Raw genomic sequence first — 23944 nt, forward strand, 5'->3', positions numbered from 1 at the left:
TGTGCAATTGCACAAGTACTTGTGTCTGTGTACCTGCCTCCAAAACCTCCACAGGGTATCCCTGTGTGGCCAAATGTCTCATTTAAATACCATTGCCCTGTCATACAAACCTCAATCAGAAGATTTCACTTCCATTCTGCAAACAGCAGCCAAGTAATACCTATGGTTTGAATTATTGTGATATTAAAACAACCGAGACAACTCTTCTCTGCCTCTCTGCCTCTTCTGCACACACATAATTTTGCTTGGCTCTCTGTTTTAATGAAGAAGGGAAACAAAAAGACATTTTTTTCCCGAAGTTTCCTGTGTGGTATCACATAATTACAAAAATCAAAAAGGGTACCCACCAGAGATAAAAAGCCAACAAAGAAGCAGATTTTGTCTCCCCATCACAAAGTTTTAAAACCACAATATTCAGACAGTCTCTAGACACCTGCCAGTCTGAAACTTCTCTGATCTGATGACTCCTTTGAGTGTCAATGCAAATGGTGGAAAATCAAATCCTAGAGACCAAGCAGGCCAAGTGATACTCACTTTTTGGAAGATAAGGGGCACTTTTATTCCAGGGACCTTCTTTTGGTCATTCTCCAGCAGTACCGTGAGAGGGACTCCGAAAAGACCGTTCTCTTAAAAACAACAACAACCAAAGTGTGAACGAGGAGACACAGCCTCGTAAGCACCTTCTTTCAAAGCTGATGGCCATGAAGGTGGCTGCAGAGGGGATGCCACCCACGGTACCTCGTCCCCGCACCCTCTCCACGCGGTTCCTCTTCAGCTCCACGCCCAGCGCGTCGTAGAAGGCGGTGAGCTCGATCAGGGAGAGGTAGCGGATCTTCTTCATGTCCTCGGGAGACAGGTCCCCAACCTCCGTCAGCCCAAAGCGGCTCTTCCGAACGATGAATTTCTGCAGCACAGAGGGGGCGCAGCTTTATTTGCACCAAAGTCACAGGAAGTGAATTTTTGTTTTAAAAAGAGATGAGCGGATGTGACCGGAGGTCATGTTCAGGGAGATGGATAACAATAAAGAGATGAGCTACAGCCCTGTAGATTGGCCTGGTGAGGTGACGGAGCTGGCATCAACCTGAACATAAACTGAGCTTCTTGCTCCCCATGCACCCTTGCAGTTTGACTGGGAAGTGGTGCTGGAGCACCTCAGTGCCTGCACTTCAGCTGGGACAAGGGAGTTATGTGCTTCTTTAAAAGTTTTGCCCAGTCTCCGCAAGATGTAGCATTTTGCTCTGCTCCTGCCTTCCCCAAAACATTTTTGAATGCTGTTGAAGTGGCTGACACAGTTAATCATGGATCTGGTTCTGTATCAGTTGTGTGTGTAATGAATCCATGCCTGCTTTGCTTAATGCTATTAACTTATGACGTCTTACAGGGGAGTTCAAACTGAAGACCTGAGGAAAAGCCCAGAAGCAAAACTGCTTAGTTCAGAAGCCAACCCTGCAAACTAAGGGGTATTTTTTAATTGCTCAAGAAAGCTTAGAAACAGGACTCCCAGCAGCTAACAAATAATTTATTCAAATAGACTTAAACTAAATGATACTGAGTAATTTGGGGGCATGAAAGATGTCTACATAGTTTAAAAACTGCAGTGTCAGGGACCAGAGCCAGGAATGTTGTGTCATAACAGATACATTTGTACAAATGTCAAAAAGAACAAACACCCATCAGTTTCTGAGATAATTGTTAGACATAATAAAAAAGTCATAGTAAAAAAACATGGTAAAAAACATGCTTTTAAAAGAACTGTGGATCTCTGGTATTGTATTTTTTTTTTTAATTTAAACCAGTCATTGTTAATAAGAGGCATAAATAGTATTACAAAATCATCTCATTCCTTTAGGGAACTGAGTGGAAACCCAGTCTCTAGTAATGTTTTGCTTCTGGAGATTTCAGCTCAGTCCTTAATTTTTTTTAACAAATTTGGACTCAAAAGGTTTAACCCATCTTTAGATTAAGCCAGTCAAACTGATTAAGAAAAAGAGAAACAAAAAAGAAAAAAAAAAACCTTAAACCAAATCGAAACAGAAATTAAACTTACACCAGATTTCAAAAGGGACACCTAGATAATGTAGTTTAGGACTTCATAAACTACATTGCATATGGTCTTTCAATAAGGGTTAACAATAATTGGGTGAGAAAGAGTGTAGGGAATGGAATAACTTTTTTTACTTGCTGCCTGGGGCATTTTTAGCCCAGAATATTCCCTCCTTAGAATGCAGTGATTCCACTGTTAGCCTTTTGCAGAGACTTCATGTAACAAAAGCTGCATGGGAGTTATCCTTCTGAAGAAACATAAAACACTAAAGAATACCTACACATTTTGATTCCAGTGATGCAAAAAGTGCAAAAGCAGCCAAAATGCAATAAATCACCTTGAAAAACAGGAACATAAAAAACCCAGACTCTATACATATGTTTTGTGGGGAGAAAGAGAAAAAATTCTAAGCACTGCAAAACTGATTAAAAAGGGTAATACAAAGATTTTCCACTGTGGCTATTTGACTCCTAGTGTGATGCTGTGGTTTATACAAACTTTGGGGCTGGCTGTCTTTCTCTGTCTTATGTCACAATTTTCCAGTGGTTTTTCTTACAGTGGTGTAAGAAAAAATATGCAGGTTTGAAGGAGGCTGTGCCATCCCAAAATTAGATTACTAATGTTTTGGCTAAGGATCACGTCTGATATTTTATGATATTGTTTCTATGTGGAACTGTGCAGTGTACTCAGATTTGTAGTTTTGTGGTATCTTCAACTAAGTCACATGGACCATGGTCCCACATTGGAGAAATCACATGTACTTTGGGGAAATCCCAATGCTCCTGGGGACGTTGAGTTGATTCTTTTGGGAGTCAGGGGACTCCCTGCTGAAGGGGACATGTTATTTTATGATATATAATATCTGTGCAGCTCTGTACACACCATCAATGAAGTTGGCTATGTTGTCAGGCTCACCCTGGAGAAAGTGTGACGTTGCACAGCCTCCAGTGTAGCCCCAGTGTCCCACTGTCCTTCTGAGTGCAGGTGACTGACTGCTCAGGGTAACAGAGTGAGAGGTGATTCTTCTGCTGAGGCTCATTACGGTCCGAGTCATCATGGGAAAAAACCAAACACCATGAGCAGCAGCAGATGAAACAAGGGAAAGGCCAACACCAGCAGCTATGATTGCTCACTTTATTCAGAAATGCTCTGCAATGACCTGGCATGTTTCTTGTGTGGCCTTCTGAGCTCTTAAAATTCTGTCCTGCACGCAGAGCAGTTCAACTCCAGCACAATTCTGGTGTTTTCTAAGGCCTATCAATTATGAATCCACAGATCCATGATATTCAATATGGCATCTTCTCTTCCTTTGTCATCAGTTTTCCTGCTCTGTCAACTGGGAATTGTCTGTGCTGTTGCAGAGAATAATTTGCGAGTGTGCATGAGTTGCAGTAAAGACCAAAATCGTGATGAGTGTAGAGATGCCCTTAGTTACCACAGGCCACCAAGTTATCCCCTCAAAAAAACCCCAAAAACCTCGACAAGCAAAGACAGAAAAAAAAGCCTCAGGAATTTGACATAAATTATGTAATCTATGTTGTGTCTTATCATTCAACATAGAAGCTTACTTCTGCATCTCAGCTTCTTCCTTGGTGGAATCTCAGATGGACAACTGGCTAATTCTCAGAAAATTCAATGTCTGCATGGATTGTAACAATTTCAGGTTAGTTTGGGACCTCAGGACATCATAACATTCAGGACGTTTTTCCAAATACTTTACAGCCACTTCATACATGTCACTGAAAAGGTGGTACAGGAAGCACTAAATTATTGCCCCAGTTTTCAGTGATGGAAGTTATGAGGGCTGATGTGAGTAGAAAATTGACTTCCATGACTTCATGACATAATTCCAGATAATGACACAACTGCTCAGTGCATGTCTGGTTGGATGATATGGCAAACTTTTCTTGAGCAATTAGTGTAGAATCTCCTATAGTGTGATTTGCACTCAATACTGACTGCAAACAGCCAGTACTGCTGCAGGCACAAGGTTTGCTATCCTCCCTTCATCTGCAAGGCAATTTAAATCCACATGTTAACAAAGGCAGATAATCTGTGGAGGAAAAAAGTAGGAAAACAGACAGGTAACAAAAATGATTGTTAGTTTTAATGCCAAGAAGCAGTTTTATTTCTGTGTGAAAAATTGTGGATGATGCAATATTTGTGAACTGCGTTACACATACTCATCTGGGTGCACATGTTCCTGATGGGTACAAGTAAAAACCTGGCCTGGATATCCATATTAACTTTGGGAATCAGCCACAGGCAAGAGGCAGGCACACTGAGAAGCCTCTACAAAGCACACACTGCAAAGGCCAGACTAGGTATCTCTACAGACTCCATGGTGCTGGGGATATTAAACAGGAAAATGCTGTGTTAAAGAAAACAGTCGAGGAAATATATGGAGAAGAAACTTACTGGCAAAGCTGAGTCTTCCTTTTTGAACCTCTGGTTTTTTGGCCACTCTTGGGTTTTTGGAAGGACTGTAATGGATTCTGAGAAAGAGACATCATAGGAGAGCTCTTCTGTTATGGATGGGCTGCCTTTATCTGTTCCACAGTCTAAACAGCTCTTAGCTGAAAACAAGGGAAATTATATATGAATAATAAATTGCATTTAGTACAGAGACATTAAAATTTTGAACCAAGAAGGCAAAATTCTTGAGAAAGTAATAAAGGAAGTGCTTCAAAGAGGAATTTCAGTGCAAACCACAGCATGTTCCTGTTTTGTCTTGAGGAAATAACCCCTTAGAAATAAAATCCCTATTTTCATTTTAGATTATTTAACTTGTTGCTTTCTGTGAGAAAGACAGTCAAGCTAGAACTTCCTGTTTATCAGGAATTACCAAGTTTTTTACTCCATCCTTGTCTTCCCAGGCCAGCAAACTGTGGTGGCACTTGTCAAATGAACAATTAAAAATAAAAGGTCTTGACAGAAAAATGCTGTTGACACAGTTTCTCAAGTTACTGATGACTTATACACAATCACAAGACATTGTGCATCTATTTTATGTAGTCACATACACATATTTCTCCTTGTTGATAGTTCAGGTGTATAGCACCATAACAGGACAAAAGATACAATATTCCAGTTTGAAAAACACTATATCTACTGGCATTTATAGACTTCTGAAATGACTTGTTGGTCTTCTCTAAAATTTAGTCACCTCCTTAAATTAATGGATGTCAGAGGAAAATTTTTGGAATCAGTACAATCAAGTCCAGAAATACGCTATTGTCATGGAGGCCAAAGTGTGAAGACATAAATGAGCTACAGGGTTGCCAACTTTCTTGATGGATCTCAAGTATCTCAGGTAAATTTTAAGTTTTCCTGTAAGGTTCAGCTCTTTAATCCATTTGGGATGGAATCATAAATTTAATTGAAAATGAAGTAAAATTTCAGCCCCCAGGACTACAGAGAAGAATTTACTAACATGACACAAGTGTATTCAAAAGCCATGGCAATCAGAAAGTGAATTAAAAAACATAACATGTCTTATAAACTTGTGCATGCCCCATTGTTCTCTGAATCATTGCATTTAGAGTTACAGGGACTTTTTTGCAACACCACATATTTTACAAGTCTGATATGAAAAAAGTTGTGTGTTATTAGGTGGCTTCTGGTTTCTGAACTGTGGCTTTAGTTGTTGTCTAATGTCCAAGCCATTTAAGAAGTTTTCCATCTCTCTTTCCACCTTTGGACACGGCACCACAGACTGCTCATGGTACCTCTGAGCATTTGGTTCCTCATTTGTTTCAGTAAAACTGCTTGCAGAGCAGAAGTGTCAGCAGAGCAGCTTTTGCCACCAAGGAAAATGTCTGTGCTACTGTATCCAGAGGTAAACATCCAAGGGATTAGTTTAGAAATTTGGGTATTCATATCCCTTTAGTTAAGCCCTGAACAATAGTGATGAGAAGAGCTTTCAGACTAAGAGATGGACATTTTTGTGGAAGGTTGCTGACAATTATCCAGACACTGAGTATAGGAGGGCTATTACTTTCATTAGCACTGCCAATCACTGTCAGGGCAAAGAATTTAAGGGATAACACCATTCACAGATCAGAATAACAGGGCAGAACTAGATAAATTATAAATTTCTAATACTACAATTTCTGCAGTACTGTAGAAGAAATGTGGAGGAAATATACTGCTTTGATTTGCAACAAGAAAATACACTGATGACATATTTTGGACCAATTCTGCATGATATTGCTTACAGATTATTTTCACATTCCCAGCCTTGCAATGATCAGCATTTTTTGGATGCTGATGCCTCAAGGGCAGCAGTCTGTGTCTGTACAACATTGATCTTTAATGGGAAACTTTGATTCCTGCATGACAATAAGCTGACGACAATTTTAAAGAAATCACTGCCCCAACGTAAAAGAGGGGACCAACCCCTGAACCAGAAAAGGGTCCTTCTGTCTGCCATGTTACTGAGAGGAAGTGAACATGGTTACATGTAGTCATACTCACAGCTAACTGATTTCCAAACTGGCTTCTGCCCAGGAAGCTGGATACCATTAGAAGATACTGGTGACACTGGAACTGCCTCAAATGTGGGCTGATAGGCAAGGAAAAATGATCAGACTGCAGTGAAGGCACATCTCTATGGACAGAAACTGCTACAGTTCAAGCAAAGGTGCATCATTCTCAGCTTACACTCTCTTGACAAGATTAAACAATCTGTTGTGATTCTTCAGAGTATATTTTTCAAAGCCAAGACTGAGAATCAATCTTCCCCAGACTGCACAGATTTGGACCGTGTGGAAGTCAGTAATACTGCAGCTTGCTGTACCTAATGAGTCCTGTCCTATAAAATGACTGGAATTAACTAAGTAAATTGCTGTACAGAATTAGGCTAACTGAAAGGTCCTCCTCAAATTGTAATTCATCCTGGCTTTAATAATTTTGGCCACAAATCTTTTTGAAGACTCTCTGGCACATGTTGAATACCCACTATTCCCAGGGACGTGTCAGAAATCAGTCAGTCTGCTACCTCTTGTGATTTGGGCACCAGAAAGCTATTAAAGGATGGATGTCCTCCCACAGGTTAAACACTAATGCTTTTATCAGTCAATTGCAACAAACAACTTGAGGGAACAAAGAGACATTTTCTATATTCAAATTCATTTCTTTCCACTCCAGAAACCATTCTGCACTGCTGAGAAGTGCCTTGGCAGCCCAGAGGGTGACTTTCAAGCAGTGTCACCTCTTCTTAGCAGTGGAGTTTTGGCCTTGTCCTCAGCAGTTTTGTGGCTCATAAAGACAAATCTGAGTGTTTGTGTTCCATGGGAAATAGCAGTTCAACTATTTGTTCTTGAGGAAAAAACAAAAACCAAAAACCAAAAACAAGGTCAGGAATTATAAAACTGCTCTGAAGGTTACTCACTGAAAGGAACTACAATGTTCCAAACCTGTCTAACATTTTTTCTGCTGTTTTCTGCATCATCGTGGGAAGCCCTGAAGCACCCAGCCCTTCTCAAACCTGCTCTCTCACACACCTGATGGAACAGACCCAGTTTTCCAGCTGAACCTGTAGCTATAGGCCCCCATGAGCCCTTAATACCAGCTCTTTTAATTGCTCTTTAAATTGCTAAGTCAGCTGTTTATCAACAAGTAGCAATGCCTCAGGGCAAAAATTCTGTTTTCCCCAGTTGTAGTCAATGTGTGGGAGAAGTGTTCAGGCTGTCAAAAAATGTCAGATATTTAAAAGACAGGCAGCTCTTCTAATTGGAAGCCTGAAATAACGTTTCAGTTGTTTTATCCAATCTTATCCTCTGAGCTATTTGGGCAACAAAGACAAATGTAACATGAATAAAATCTCTCCTGAGAAAGTCCATTCAATGGCTTGTGAACTTGATAGCAAACAGGATCTGAGTCACATGGGCTTCCTTTGCCAGAAGACTGTAAGGATCATAGACTTTCTAAAAAAGAGAGCTGGATACTTTTATGATAAAATCCCACAACATTTACACAAAAAGCTTCAGGACATAAAAAAGAACTATAAATTTCTGATGGGAAATTCTTCTGTAGAAGTAGGGAGGATTGCTAAACTTGTCTCAGCAATCAACTACAAAAGTAGTTATGCTTTTGCTTAAGATCCAGATGGAGAAATTAATGGTAAATATTATCAACTGGCTCATGTACTTTCAGTTCTCAAAGTGTCTGGCCCTGTGAACAATATTCAGAATAGATTAACAGTCAGTCTAGTTAATTAAGAAAAACCCACTTCCAGCCTTGTTCCATGGGTGAAATGAGTCGTGAAGCACCTGCAGTATCCTGGTGCTGATAAGCAGAGCAGGGCTGGCAGACACAGATATGGAAGATGGAGCGGACTGCACACTCTGCCTGGCACCCAGCAGGGCTGGCAGCAGGCAGCCCTAGCCTGGGGAATTGAATAATGTGAACTGTGCACAATAACTGGGATACCTGAAAATGACCTATTCTCAGTCCCATTTCCCAGACTCCACAGTGAGAATCTATAACGAAACCAAATCTACGTCTCTTTTGTGAAAATGTCTTCCTTTTCCCCCCACTGCCCTTACTTTTTTTTAATGTTAGGAAGACTGGGTATAAAACCTTTTCAATGCGTGAATTTAAAGACTGAGATTATTTCTGTAGGGTAAAAGAAAATTAAAGAACTTTTGAAGACCTTTTCTCAATCAATGTGAACGACCAAGAGTCAAATTGTGTCCTTAAATAAACTAGGACAGCTTTATTCATTTGCCTGGGGCTTCAGCAAAGGTGAGGCTTCCCATATCCTGATTTCTGACTGAAAGTGATTCATTAGATACACTAAAAATGAGCCAAATGTTTACTGCTACAACACACAGGAATTTCCAATGGGAAGATGAAATCAGAAAAGCAAGGAGAGGATGGAGATGAGGTGGATGGACGGTTCTTTAGTAGCTACACTCATTGTAGAGATGTAAAGCCAAATCACTGGAGCACCAAAGAGACCAAATTTTATTTTCAGCCCTGATGCTAAAGGAAATAAAGGCAAAGGAGGATACCCTTATAGCTCTGGCCAGGATACAATTTGCCCATGCTTTGAATATATTCATATTTCCAAGCACTGCCATCACAAACACCTTTTCATGCAAATAGGGTTAGTAAGTGATTCTTCTTTAACTAGGACATGATTGTGTCATGCATTGCTGAAGCAAAATGCTTGTAGAAAGTCTTCAGGAGTTTTAGTTAATTACAATGTACAGGGTTGGGTTGTTAATGAGCACAGTGCTTCATCTCCTCTCTCCAATGACAGAATGTATGTATGTGTGTCCCCCATTTGGATTCTGCTGTTGATTTTTCTAAACTCTGAGCACTAGCAGAGCCGATAGCGTCTGATGGAAGCAGCAGGGTACCAGCAGTAAGGAAAATCAGGCCACTGTGATTAATAAACCATCCAATTTAAAACTCAGTAATGTGGCTGTCAGTCGAGTTTGCTGGCTGTGGACCTGTCTGAAGCAGAGCAATAGCACCTCAGCTGGGACAGGCTGCTCTACTTGCCCAGGTGTGGCTTTTGTAACCACAGGGGTAGCACATTTTGCCCCTAGGGATCACGGCTCCTTTCCAGGACAGGCAACAGAAAAAAAAAATCCCCAAAAGCTCCCAAAACAAGAAAAGGAATAGCTGCATTTCCTTTTATTTCAGTCCATTTTGTCTGTTGAGGGGACACTCCTGCCATGAGGGCATGGACCTCAAGGCAGGATGGCTGGAAAAGCAACTTTTGTTCCGTGTTGACCCATACAGAGCCTGGCCACTAGGCAGTAATAGCAAAACATCTAACTGGCAGGGTTTTATCAGAACAGAGAGGAAAAAACTAGGGCAAATCTATCTTTTTCTTCCCCCACTCCAGATGACAACTAATTTATGCCTCTTTAGTGGTCCCCTAAATCTCATCTCAGGTGACCCTAGTGAGCTAATCCCCTTTTCTCTCATCATTAGCCAAGGAAGAGAGTAATCCATCCTGTGACCCATCCCTCTGGGCTCTTGTGATTCTTAGGTTGTTGGGAAGAGGTGTAAATCCATTCTCCTAATGGGGAGGATTATAGAGTTAAGTGAAACAATTAGATCTGATTTGCTATTTGCAGCATGTTCTGTTTACTTCTGCCCTTCCCAACTAAAAGGCAGGATGGGAAAGCAAAACCGCATGTCATTTCAAGCAGTCTCCTCACCAGCCTCTCTTCCCCAGCTGTGCTGAAAAGATCTGCCTGTCCCCATCTCCTGCCACTCTTTTCTTTTGGCAGGGCTGTTTTTAATGTGCTTCTCTTCCCCAAACTGATTAGTCACAGAGATTCTCTGGCAGCTGTAGGGCCGTGCCCAAAGAGGCAGCAAAGCTCCAGGGACTGCTGATACCCCCTTAAAAAACTACTTGAGACACCCTTAGGACAGGGACACAAGCCCTCCTGAAGTGTGTTTATCCCTGAAGGGCTGATAATTAGGGCAGAGTTTCTAAATCCCGTAACAAGCAGCAGAGATAGGAGCAATGGTGAATTGGAAAATTAGAGAGTTGTGGCCTTGCAGGCTTTCAGAAGTACAGTGTTACACGGGCTCTTGGAGGGAGGTGATGGTGTGCTCTGCAGTTGTGTTTGGGCATCTGGGTTTAACATCTAGGTCAGCACCTGCAGAACTGCATATTTTTGTGGGAAGAAGAATTAGAAGACTTAATTACTTATTTGATCTTATCTTTTAGACTTTCACAAGGCAGAACTAGTAAGTGAACTGAATTTTGGAGGAGGTAAAACACTGACTTGAAGGGCAATTGCTCTGAGCATTCAAATTCCTTTTGCAAGAGAGAAACTTTATCAAGTAAGAAGGGGAAAATAAGCAGGTCAAAAATAAATCAGTAATGTGCCCATCTGAGAGGAAACGTACAATGCTTATTTGGCTAACTGAAATTTATTAGAAAACTCAAAAGTTTATTAGAAAACTTTTGTAAAAAAATTTAAACACCTTAAATCAGGAGAAGTGAGCTAATCTAACTAGGAGTACCACCAGTTTTTTAATGTTCATGCAAACATGCCTGATATCTCTCATGAAAGAAAGTCTGTCCACAGGAAACTACTGGATGCTCCTGGATGTATTTGTAGGATATGTGCAAGAGATTCAAAGGAATCCAGATATTGAATTTGAAAACAAAAAGTTTAAATATTTGGACATTATATCCTTGTAATTTTAACATAAGTATGCAGCTACAATTTTTGTTCCAAAATTTTTTTAAAATAACTTAGGATATCAAGCCTTGAGGAGATGGTAGAACAAATAGGAAAGGACAAAGCAATGCCATGATGAAAAAATAGTTTCTGGGAGTTTTATAATGGCAACAATTTTAATATTAGTTTCAAAGGTGAGCTCGTGATCTTATTGGTGACTCCTATTTAAGATTTCATAAGTGATAAACATAAAAACAGGTGTGTTGCTTTGAGCAGTGGACTAAACTTACACAGCTGACTGTGTTCACCAGAATCAAAAAATGTACTGACAGGAGCTGGTGTATTCAGAGCTATCCTCAGGGAAAAGTGGATGAAACCTCCAGAGGTACTGCTGATTTCTGAAGCCATGAAGCAAATGAACAGTTAATAGGTTTTTGTTTGCTATGTAAGTGAAATGTAACTGCCAGTGTACAAGTTACAATCGTGCTGGCAGGTGTTTAATTGCTTATGCATATTTGAACCCCAGTTGCTTCATCAGACAAGTTTTACTTCACCACTGAGACTGCTGAGTAAATAGCAAGAGTCCCCAGAAGCCATCAAAAATTTGAATAGCTGCCAAGAGTAACTCACCAATTTCCAAAAAATAAAGGAGTAAATGTTAGTCTTGACATGAGGCTGCAGGAGAAAGGCTGGCAACAGATACAACTTTGTGTTACAGGTTAGTTACAAAACTGTGCACCACTGCATTTGGTTTCTTCCTTTCCTCTCAAATGTACTGCATACAGCATTAAAAGTCTGGTGTTATGGCCAGAAACTGCTAATGACTGTCTGTGCATTGTCAGCAGGAAAGGGTTCCTGTCTGGCAGAAACTTTGGTGAGCTACTTGCAAATTGCATAAAAATTAAGATCAAAGGCATGCATGGGGACACTTACAGGAGAGTCACTGGCGCCAAAGATATCTCGCACATCCCGGACTGTGTGCTTGTTCTTCTTCCTCAGGGTCTGAGTGTAGGTGTTGTACCTCTTCTGTACAGCAGCAGCTTGAGTTCTGGTCAGAGTGGACAGCAGGGCTTGGCCGTCCTCCTCTTCAGCTCCTGAGATCAACGTGGATAAACCTACGTCTTGCAGCCATTCCGCCTCCAGCTCCCCTTCTGTGGAGGAAGACAGCATGTTAATAAGCCTGGCAAGGAAGGGAGAGGAGGCTGAAGGAAAAGAGCTTGCATGATGGGACTGGTACCACAGCCTTTACCTTGAGAATACTCCAATTCCAACCTTTCTTAGGCCACAAGTGCAAGTTAAGTAAGGTTTGTAAACATATTGTCCTCAAAAAACTTTCAGTTTGTCAATGTCTGCACAAGAGAGGCTTATGAGGAGAACAGAAGAGGCTTTTCATCAGCATATGCCTGTGAAGAAGGCAGCAGAGTAACCAGCCTGACAAAGCAAGGTCCCTAAAATTAACCCCTAATTCAAAAACATAAATCCCCTCAGTTCCCATTTATGCCACGCTCACCATTTGTAGCATGGTGTCCTGCAGAAAGCCATTTGGCTGTTGGAAATAAAATTGGTATTCCAATTCAAATAGCAGAAATACTGGAGGTGTGTATACAACAGAATAATGGATTTGCACTCTACTGGTGCAATTCCAGATTCCAGAGGGTTGGCTGGTAGCTGGTGAAGAAGCCACACTGAGAGAAGGGTGATGTCCACCTGGTCCAACTGCTTGTTTTGAACAAGATGATTAAGAACCAGGGCTGCTCACTGAAGAACAAGGGCCAGGAAGGGGTAAGTGTCTAAGAGGTCATGTAAGGGAGGAAGATGCAGAAATAGCCATCCTGGCATTCCAGGTATTACCCTAACTTCTAATTATTAAAGACTCACTAGCACTGTACACCCCAGTGTTTTTTGGGATCTCAATTATGATACCTTCTTTAATCTGTTCAATATCTGCTTCCCAACTGGTTCAATACTGCAATTGGTTCCATTGTGAGGGTGTGCATTGTGGAAAGAACTGTATTCTATCCTGGCTCTGTTGGACATGGCAGATGCTTCTGGCATCTTTTCACAAAGCCACACCTGCAGTCCCCTCACTACCAAAACCTGTCCATGTGCAGGCAATATAGGTTTGCAGCTTGCTAGCTGTTACCTGAAATGAATATGCCCTGTCATTATCTGACTGTGAGAAGGTAGCAATCTACTTTCTCTGAATCATTCAGTAATTTTAAACTTTGTTGTCACTGCTTTTTCATTTATGTTCTTTTTAAAATAAACAGTCACAGTCTTTTAAAATCTCTATTTATACAGGAGATGTTGAGGACCTTCATTTCAGTTTTGTGAGCAATCCTAGCTCAGCAATAAGCTGCCTGACACAGGACAGTAATTTCGTTCCAGCCCTGACTGAAGAAGAGGTACTACAAATAAACATGTCAAGCAGGAAATGGATTAATTTGCAGCATGTTCTATAAAACAACTCGTCAATGCACTTATTGTTCTTGTCCCAGCACCAGTCTTAATGGCAGGTTGGTATTTCCACTCTCCCTTTATTGCCTCTTCTTGACATCAGAATGCAGGCTGATTGATGGACACCAGTTTGCTGCACTTTGGCACTTACATACACAAAAGAGAAAATTACAGGATTGGCTGTAGGGACAAGCAAAAGCATCTTATACATGTGCCATCACTGACTTCATTGTTAGCTGCCCTGCCTCTTTACAAAGCCCTACAAAAATAGCTGCTTCCAAAGTCCCTGCTCTGCGTTAGCCAGGGGTGGGACCAGCCCTGTATCCCGTGAAAGAGCTTGTCTCTGCTCTTATCCATTCTTATCCACAGACAGGATGAAGACTGTTACTCTACCTTCTCTGTAAGCTTTGAACCAGCAATCTTCAGCCATTTTCACTCTTCTTTCTAAGAAGGTCTCTTCTCTTTCTCGTGTGCCACTGTTGGAGCCACATCTGTCCATGTTTCAGCTTTTAAATAACATTAATTTTTGCTTTTCTCCTGACATATTCTTTCCAAGAATTGAGCTTGTAATCAAACTTGCTATGAAAAATAGCAGGGCAGACATTAAATTCGGCCTGCTTACAAGCCACCCTGTGACTTGTTTTCTCTGGCTTTTCCTTTTACCTGTTCCAACCACACACAAACAATAGACTAACACATAGCAACAGCAATCAGAGGAGTAAAAGTACTAAAGAGAAGAAATTATTGCATTAAAAAATGCTCAAAATTTTATGACACACTGGTATTAAATTAAGGTTAACCCCCCACCCCCACGTTGTTTAAGAAAGCATTATTTTTATAGTGTTAGCTACTAACACAGCATAGCCCTGATACTGTGTTTGATTCTGCTCCACCAGAAGACAAATAACTGAGAGTAGTTCTCGTTTTCTCAAAGAGTTTGCTAGGAAAGAGATGTGTCCTGCTTTGAATCTCAGATATAACCTGAGACAGCCCAGAGATATAACCTTAAATAACTCACAGCATTCAAGCCTTGTAACAAAAGTTGTAAAGCAATTCTGCACAGCGTGGGCATCTTAAATACACCATGACTTTCTCCTCCCTACATTTTCATCCCTTGTGTCACTTGTCATGATCTTCTGTTCTTTTTTGACTATATTTGCTAGCATCAACAGAATAAGTATGCTGTTGTCTGCCCTTTGCACATGATGTCTGGCAAATCACATTGAGGTTTTGACAGTCATGCCTGCCTGGCTTCTAGCACCCTTTGGCCTCCTTCTTAAGGATCTTCATCTCCTCCTCTCAAAGACATCTGAAATGAATATTTGCTTTTATTTTTGCCCTGAGGGTTTCCACATTGATTTTTAGTGTTTTGATCACTGGCAAGGAGTATTATCCTATTAGGGCCTTTATAGAACTCACTATTATTTCCAAGATTTACAATCCCAGACTGAATATATTCCTGACGTTAATAACTAGGACAAGCACTGCCTGATTGTGTGTGGGTGTATGCAAGACATATATATGCACTTAAGACAACAATATGAAGGTAAATGAAGTGTGGAGATGTATTGCATTTTGACTTGCAGTCTCATTTTTAATTCAGGGCAAAGGGGAAAAAATCAATGTGATTTGATGAGGTGTACTCAGACATGGTAACATGGGACTGCAGCAGAGTTCGGGCAGTGGAGAAGATTTACTTCAGCAGTGATGAAACTGATGGAAAAGCTTCTGGAAAGTAAGCTCCTGTATTGCCTTGTCCTATTAAGTTTTCCAGCTTGGCAGCTCATGGATTTGTGTCATTCCCCTGACTGTCCAGATGAGTCAGGGACACCTGTTCGTTTTTGCTGACAATAGCATGGAGGAGGCACCAAGAGGCTCACAATCTCCTTATGGAGTCTCCAAGCTAAAGAGTATGACCAGACAAGAGTTTTCCCAATAGGAAACAGAGGAACGCAGAACAGTGGATTTAGGCTGACTGATCATAACCCTCACAGCAGACCAAGATTTCTGGTGGTCTTCTCCTTTTGCTTCCAGGAGAGCCCAGCTGGAAACTAGTGAATGGGAGGTGTTTCCCATGGAAACAGCACGTGGCTGGAGCTAGATACCTCTCCATGGGTTACTTACCATGACTGGCTGCGTATGTGATTGCTTAATAAAGGACCATTCTTCCTGGTAGCAGAATTAATGACATCCCATTGCACGTCAAGGTAGGAGAAGTACATCATCACTCATGTTAATAATTGTATGGAAAGAACATGCCATCGTTTCAAAATCTGTCCCTACATCAGTAGTTACCAGACCAGGGGCCAGGAGCCACAGAAGGGTAGCAGCAGTTATCAGCAGGTCACGACCTCAGGAGAAATTTGGTTTCATTGTATAGTAACACCTGGTATTTCCTGTTACACAATCTAATGCATTTGTGATGGGGTCCTAACTGGGAAAAAAAAATGAGAACCACTGTTCTAGATGTTATCAAATCATCTAACACAAAGGTGCGTTGCAACAAGCTATCGCTTACTGCATGTTTTTCCAAATACAGTGCCTAACGAGAGGGGAAAACATTAAGGTAACAGAATGAGGCACTGATGCCTTCAGGATACGTTGTATAAATGATGAATGAATTTGGTCAAATGGGGCGCCTGAACAATGTAGGCATCCCAACATTCAGACTTATCTCTAAACTCTCCTTAAATGATATCTTAATTGGGCAATGTCAGAGAAACAGGCAGATATCAAATTCCTGATAGCAGAATACTACATCTAACCAAAAACTGTTTCAAGACTTTAATAATTTCTGAATCATACCCTATCAAAAGCCTAAAAGTTTAAAATTATAGCATACTTAATTAACATTTTGCTACTTTAAATGTTCTGGTTTAACCTATTTAATGCTGGAAACTCAGTTTTCATTGAGTGCCTCTCTTCTCTGAATTACACTGTGTCTGTCCTCCCAAAGCACAAATAAAATCAATGCAACAAAACTCACTTCAGAAGTTGATTACTATCTCCAGTGCATAAACCAGACAATTATTGTTTCTTGCCAGTGGTTAACTGCAATGTTCACAAGAGGAGTTACAATGATCATAGACCCAGACTAGTACTTCTGCTCAGACTGAGTGACATGAAGAAGGAGATCAGGGCATGACTCTTTAGAGAGGAGCAAAGCCAGGGAAAAAGGAATGAGTGGTGTTCATGTGCTCACCATCAGCAGGTTTGAACTCCAAGAGCATTGCTTCTTCAGATCCACCTTCTCTGCTCTCCTTGATGCTCTCCACTTCACACCAGAAGTCCTCCATGGAAGTGCTGTCCGTGGAGGCCTGAGAATTGGAGCGGCAGAAGGCAGGAGGTGTTGACTCGTTGGAAAGCATCCTGTTAATTCTTCGACAACGAGAGAGAGACTTTCTGAAAAGAGAAAGCCATACAAAGAAAATCATCTTTCTATCACGCTAACTTGCACCATGCAAATGGAGCAGGCAGCCAGTGCTTGACCTGTGGCTGTACCAGGAAGCAGGGAACAAGACTTCAGAGGCCAAGCACAGTTCTGGTGATTGTCATGATCTCCGTTGCTCACAACAGTAATGGCTGGACATGTACTTTGCATCTGATAATTTATCTCTTTAATGTCCTTCAGTACTTCCCAGTCTAGAGGGAACTCAGGAAACACAATTTCTATTTCTAATACTGGTATCCATCTAAAGAGACACTGGAAAACTATTTTCACTTCTTTTTGCCTCAGTTTCTCTTTCTATTCCTTCCTGTTTTGCTTATTGGCTGAAATGCCTCAGTGAAAACTTCTCTGGGGAAAAATAATGAGAATTGGGAACACTGAAATATTTTACAAACTCATCTTCACTCCAAAAAAGAAAAAAACTTGAAAGATTTTAATTTGGAAAAATAATTACTTTTTATTTGAAAATCCTTTAAAAAAGATTTGAGATTTTTCCTTAAGTTAAAATAATTTCAAACAAAACTTGACTTTGAATTAAAGTAGTATATTCTACATCAAACAAAGGTTTTGATCACAGGTTCAAAAAAATCATGATTCACCAAAAATCAAGTTTCAAGTTAAGATTCAATACAGGGTTTGAATTAAAACAAAGTTTCCTCCTCAATCTTTTGTTCTTGTCCTTTCCCCACTGTAAGTACTTGCAGCTGAAGAGAGTTATACAAATTCCTTCAAAATCTCATATAACACCCATCATGAAAATCGTCTGACTTTGTTCTTTTGCATTATTATGACTGCAATACTGTAAACAGCTTTTGTATGTGTAATTGCAGTAGACAGAGTAATCAGCAGTAATAACCACAACAATATTTGTACAAAGGAGTTAGGAGGTAACACAATTTTGGCAGAGGTCTAGACCATAGGAATTAATGGAAAATTCTGACATAAGGTCTTCTGACCTTCACTTATCAGAATTAATTCAAATGCAGTTTCCCTTTCTCTTCCTCTTCTGTATGGCATGATCCTGCCAAAACACTTTTGTTTCAAACCACAGGCATCACTTTTACTCCACTAGAAAAAAAAGTTATTTCCTCTTCAGTGTTTCCCTCCTTATCAAAGTTTTCCTAATGGATGTATAAACAATGTATTATTTCATAAAGCTGACTGAGCATGCTTTTCCCTCATTATGCTGCTGCCTCTGCTTCATCCTTCCCTGCCAGTGAAGGGCTGAATGCTTCCCTGGGGCTTGCAGGGCCTCCCCACTTTATCTGGGCAAGTCCTTCTGGGCTAGATCTGAGCCTCAGTCTGGGGAGCTGTGGTGGAAACAACAGAGCACAACAAACCCAGCTTCGGACATGATCAGGCTTTACAAAGGGCAAAGCTCAGGCCTTCATTTTTTTTTTTTTTTTGAAGACTCATAGGTGTAATATGGATGATTCATCTACCAAATCAGCCCTCGTGCTCTTGGAAGCAAAGCTGGGAAGCAAAGCTTGGTGGGTGACAACACTGCAGCAGGAGAGAACATGCTATGTGGTGGTGGATATTTGTTCTCTGGGAAGAGAAGTGCTGTCTTCAGTGCTTCTCTCCGTTTCTCCTCTCATAAACAGTTTGTTTGCTTTAAAACACAGCACTGAAACTGTTGTTGTTTTAATTAGAACAAGCCACGGTCGCCAAATGCGAGAGGAATTTGTGACACAAGTGTGGTTAAAATGCTTTTGTTGTAGCTCTCCCTCTGGGGAGATGTGAGTTTCAGTTGGCTTTTGTTCCCAAAGCCTCACATGGCTGGGGTACCTGATAAATTATAATCACTGGAATTATGTATATGGACTCGTCAGCCTCTGGGGTTTTTGTATGGATTTCCCTTTCTTTTGTGGGTTCATCTATGTCACATCCTCACATTAGCAAGTAAGAAAAATGCAAGGGTCACTGGACTTAAATATGATGAGTTAATACTGTACCAAGCATCCCTGAGCAGAGGTTTTAACCAGCAGAAGCAGAACTCCTGAGAAGCAGCCAGAAAACTCCATCTCTTCAGCTGGCAGCTAGGTGGGATAGGGCAAACAGCACCCACCAACCCATTGCTTGTTGCTGTGAAAACCTGAGCTCTTTTGTTTAAAGGATGATAGTGAACACAAATAAAGAAAAAGGCAAAGCTGCCTGGAACTCCAGTGGTGTTTGGGGCCTCCGTTCACTGGATATTGTGCAAGCAGAGGAGATGCCAAGGGCTGTCTGTCCTCCTGCCACAGCTTGTCCCTCACCAGCCTCCTCTTCAGCTTGGGGCCTGAGACCCCAACACTGCTGCTCACTGAGAAATTCATGTCCCTGCTTAATATAAACCTTTGTGGAAATTCAGTCCCTACACATGCTGTACAGCACAGCCCAGAGCTCCTGAGCCAGCAACTGCAGGAAGGAATGCTCTCACCATTCTGGAACCAAACACGAGCTGGGACGAGAAGAGGGCATCCCTGATAGCATCACTGGCTCCCATCATTTACTCATGGTCAGGGAATTTAAACATTTCCTGCCTCCCAGTGTGAATCCTGACCACGACCTTGGTGCTCTTCAGGCGCCACACCACACTGATCCTTGGGCTTTGACTCCACCAGCACTTCAGCTGGCTCTGACCAAGGCTTTTTATTTCCCCATATGAGGAAGAAAGAGGCTTAGTGGGTTGTTGCTTTTCTCCCCACGGTGAGTGTGCTTATTTTGTAATTTTACCATACCAGAAAGCTAACTGATTAAATAGACCATGTAAAACAGCAACAACTGCTGTGGCAACCAGCTCTGTCAAACATGTCTAAGGTGCCTGTGTAATTAATGTGCATTTACAATTTACAATATTACAAGTATGGAGCTTATTTGGAAAATCAGCTGAACAAAGTTCCTGAGAATTTCATATTTGAGGCTTGTTATCTCAACCCAGATTAAATCTAGCTGTGTAAAATTCCAGCAACAAGAAAGGTTAGGCAGAGGTGCTTCATCCTTACAGGTAAACATCTGAAGCTTGTTTCCAGGTGGTCTGGTACAAACCTTCTCCAATTATTCTGAGTCTGCCTAATTAAAGCTCATGTGTTTGAAAGACTTCCAGCTGCTGTTTTGACCCCTATACCTGTGACTTTTGTCCTGGAGGAAGTGGTCTTGCCTTTACGTGATAATGGCAGTTGTCTCCCATTTCCTCCAGCCAAAGCTGCTCAAAACAGATTCAGGAAAAAAAAAATCCTACAGAGGAAGCAAAGCATATTCTTCACTGCTTTTAATTAATTCTTGAAGGACACTGTAAGAGCACTGACTCAGCAATCTGCCTGTCTCAGAAACAGCTAAAGAAGCCCAGGTTGCTTGTTACCTGGGAACCCTTGCAGCAGACAACCTCTGTTCTGACACCTTTTTCACCCTCAAGTCTTTTTTCTCAGTGTCTCAAGAGAAGTTCAGAACAATAAAAAGTTTTCACTAAGCTGATTCTGCTGCTCCTACAGAAAAGTTGTAAACCAGTCCTGTTAAGCAAGCAGCAATCGCAAAGTTCATGCTAAGTTTCTTTTGTTCCCTCACACACATGGGTAGTAGTGAGCTAATCTGAAATGCTGATTAAATTGAACACAGGAGGGATCTCAGATCCTGGCTTTCTCGATGGAAAAAGTTGGGAGAGGAGTATGAACCTAAAAGCACTGAGGGAAAATTACAGCAACTCCACTGAATGAGCTGAAATGTTTTTCGGGATGGAATAAAATAAAAAAGAAAAGCCACATAAAACACCGAGAAAGAAAAGAAAAAGAAGGGAAAAGTATATAAGAAATAATGTTATCAAAGAACTTGTCTATTACTGGATATTTGCAGAAGAAAGAGTTAAAGAGTGTCAGGAAGGAGAAATACGATACAATTTAGAAAGCTTTCAGTGGAAAAACTACTGCAGGGAAGGAGGGTATTTCTATGGGGCACTAGAAAGCTAATTCAGCTGTGTTTGACTCTGGTTTTGGCCTGGTGTATATCTATAACACTGATGAAATGCATCAGCTAAGCAGGCCTCCTGACCCTCTATTTTATCTTGCACATGTACTGCACTAGTGTGTTCAGGGTCTAGTACCACCCATGGATTTCAGAACAGCCAAGCCAAATCCAATAAACTGTTCTCACCCTATCCTCAAAGTAAAGGTTTGTGAAACCACACAAAGAGCTGGCTCAGTGACAATTAATCATTGCTCACAGGCTCAGTAATGATAAAGCCAGGCTTGTATTTTGAGTTTAATCAAGTAATGGATGGTGAAGAATCCATAAAACAAATGGGAGCAATAAAGCCATCTTGTAGTTAAAAACAGCAATTGATTGGTGTTTACACAGAGGGAGAGGACATCTTATTCTTGTGGGCTGTCATCCTTCTTTTTTTTCAGTGGGTCCTGAGCCTGCTTCACCACAATTAGTCACATTTATGAGAATGGGAAAGGTGAAGGAATCAAATTGTCCTGGTCATTGTAGGATGAAGATCCACCTTTTCACACTGCAATAATTCTATCAGGATAACCATCTGCTTAGCTTTTCCCATATGTATAAAAGGGGATAGTAGCTTGCATTGACAGGGAAAAAACATTTATTCCTGTTATTAAGAACTGTTCAGAATTTTTAGCAGTCATGTACCAATATCTCTCTTTCTTCTAAATAAAATGTATACAAATTCCAGGCAAAGGAAGAGACCAGCAATGGGAATTAGTATTTTTGTGCACAGTTCACTCTTGACCCAAATCTCTCCTTTTCTGGTTCCTTCCTGGTGACCTTGTTCCTGCACTGTTTGGGGTCTGCTTATTTCCTTCTCCCCATGCTTCATGGCTTCTGATCACAGAGAAGGGTATTTATCAGACAACATCCCCCCAACTCCATCTATACACTTCTGTTTCTGATTATCTTGCAGATGTTAGGCAAGTCCTAGACAGTGGATGCTAAAGCTTCCTTTTCCTCTCTCCAGCATCTGGTATAGCAAATATTTAAATAGCATGGTCACTCTTGCTGTCACGCTGCCCTGCTTTGTAAAAGAGTATTTGAGAGAGAGGCAAAGGAAGGTTTTATTTCATTAATTTTCTTATCCTGTGGCCCAGCAGAATGCCAAAAACATGTGAATCTCATCACTCTTTGTTAACAAAGACGGGTTTGAAAATAAGCTATCACCTTACTGTATTGGTTAGATTTCAAAACATAAGAATTCTCTATTTTGCCTGTCTTTGTAGTCTACAAAAGATTCTTCAAAATATGTTTCTGTCAACTTGAATTTTACTCCAGATTCTGCACCTGGGGTGGGTCAACCCTGGATATATGCACAGACTGAGGAGCAAAATACTGGAGAGCAGCACCACAAAACAGGGTCCTGGGGGTCCTGTTGATGGCAAGTTGAACATGGGTCAGCAGTGTCCTGGCAGCCAGGAGGGCCAGCCCTGTCCTGGAGGCATCAGGCACAGCATGGCCAGCCAGGCAAAGGAGGGGATTGTCCTGTCCTGCTCTGCTCTGCACTGGGGCAGCCTCACCTCGAGTGCTGGGTGCAGCTTTGGGTTCCACAGTGTAAGAGATAAAGCTATTAGAGATCATACAAGGGAAGTCTACAAAGATGGTGAACTGTCTACCAGGGAAAGCTGTATGAGAAGTGACTGAGATCACTTGGGTTTTTTCAGCCTGGAAAAGATGAGACTGAAGGGAGACTTCACAGCAGTCCTCAGCTTCCTCATGAGGGGAAGAGCTGGGGCAGGCACTGATCTCCTCTCTGGTGACCAGCAATGGGACAGGAGGGAATGGCATGAGGCTGTGTCAACTGAGGTCTGAGTTGGATATTAGGTACAGATTTTTTCAGGCACAGGGTGGTTGGGCACTGGAAGGGGCTCCCTAGGGAAGTGGTCATAGCACCAGTCTGACAGAGCTCCATAAGAGTTTGGACAATGTCCTCAGGACCATGGTGTGACTCTGGGGGCTGTCATGCACAGGGCTAGAGGTTGGGCTTTGATAATCCTTGTGGTCCCTTCCAACCCAGGATGTTCTATGCTTCTATGGTTTTTAAGACCAAAAGGGGTTGTCTACTGAATCTTAACATTTAAAGACTTAAAAGAGAAAATATCTGCAATATTTACAGGAATTAAAAGCTTTGTTTATTTAGTTATATTTTGTCTGCAATTCATCAAGGTAGTAACAGAAGTTAGGAGATTGAGTTGCACAATCTGCATGCCAGTGTTACCTGCCAATATTTTAAAATGCATTTCACCTTGGGTTCTTCAGCTGTCTCTTAAGCAACATCCTTGTAGGTGGCAGGGAAGTTCCCTGCTGTAACAAAGGCAACATTGTGGCCCCCCTTCAGCCAAGCATGGAGATTGCAGAAGAATCTCTCTCTGTTTGTGAGTTCCAGTGTGAGGGCTCTCACAATCAAACCCTTTGAGCTTGGGGAGTTGAGGGAATATACTCTCTAGGTATTGCCTGCTGGCAAGAGTGACCTTTGGGGACATAACCCAGACCTCTCCTCCACTCTGGCAATCACATCACTTCAGCGCTGGCCCGATGCAACAGAGACAGTGCACGGCATGGCTGCAATGTGTCTGTCAAAATCTGAAAGGGACTATTTCTTCTTTCTCCTAACAAAGCTGTTGCTAAAGGGCAGAAGGGGCTCCCAAAGGATTAACAAGAGTATGTTCTGTTAACCATTCTTTTTCAAGTTAATTGGAAAGAATCCTTTTCATATACATTAAGAGGAAGCAGTATAAGCCAGTTTTCAATGCTGATGACTTAAGAACATGAACAGATCACGGCAGAATATGTCACATGTAATTTTCAGTGGGTATGGGCAAGATAAGAAACATCTGGACACGACCTATAGGAGGC

The 23944-nt window shown here is 41.4% G+C and overlaps 1 protein-coding gene across 2 annotated transcripts in view; it reads right to left on the bottom strand.

The window, feature by feature from the left end:
* The window catches only part of ARHGAP28 (Rho GTPase activating protein 28), a 77219-nt gene that overhangs the window by 18265 nt on the left and 35010 nt on the right, over nt 1–23944 (bottom strand). For both annotated transcript variants that reach the window (XM_018908963.3, XM_018908971.3), the window contains exons 2-7: nt 16862–17061; nt 12136–12353; nt 6521–6608; nt 4463–4620; nt 739–904; nt 535–626 (exon numbers count right to left, since the gene is read on the bottom strand). In XM_018908963.3, the coding sequence (XP_018764508.2) occupies nt 535–626; nt 739–904; nt 4463–4620; nt 6521–6608; nt 12136–12353; nt 16862–17061 (922 nt within the window). The remainder of the gene's footprint in view (nt 1–534; nt 627–738; nt 905–4462; nt 4621–6520; nt 6609–12135; nt 12354–16861; nt 17062–23944) is intronic.

The sequence above is a fragment of the Serinus canaria genome, chromosome 2, assembly GCF_022539315.1.
Source record: "Serinus canaria isolate serCan28SL12 chromosome 2, serCan2020, whole genome shotgun sequence".
NCBI lineage: Eukaryota > Metazoa > Chordata > Aves > Passeriformes > Fringillidae > Serinus > Serinus canaria.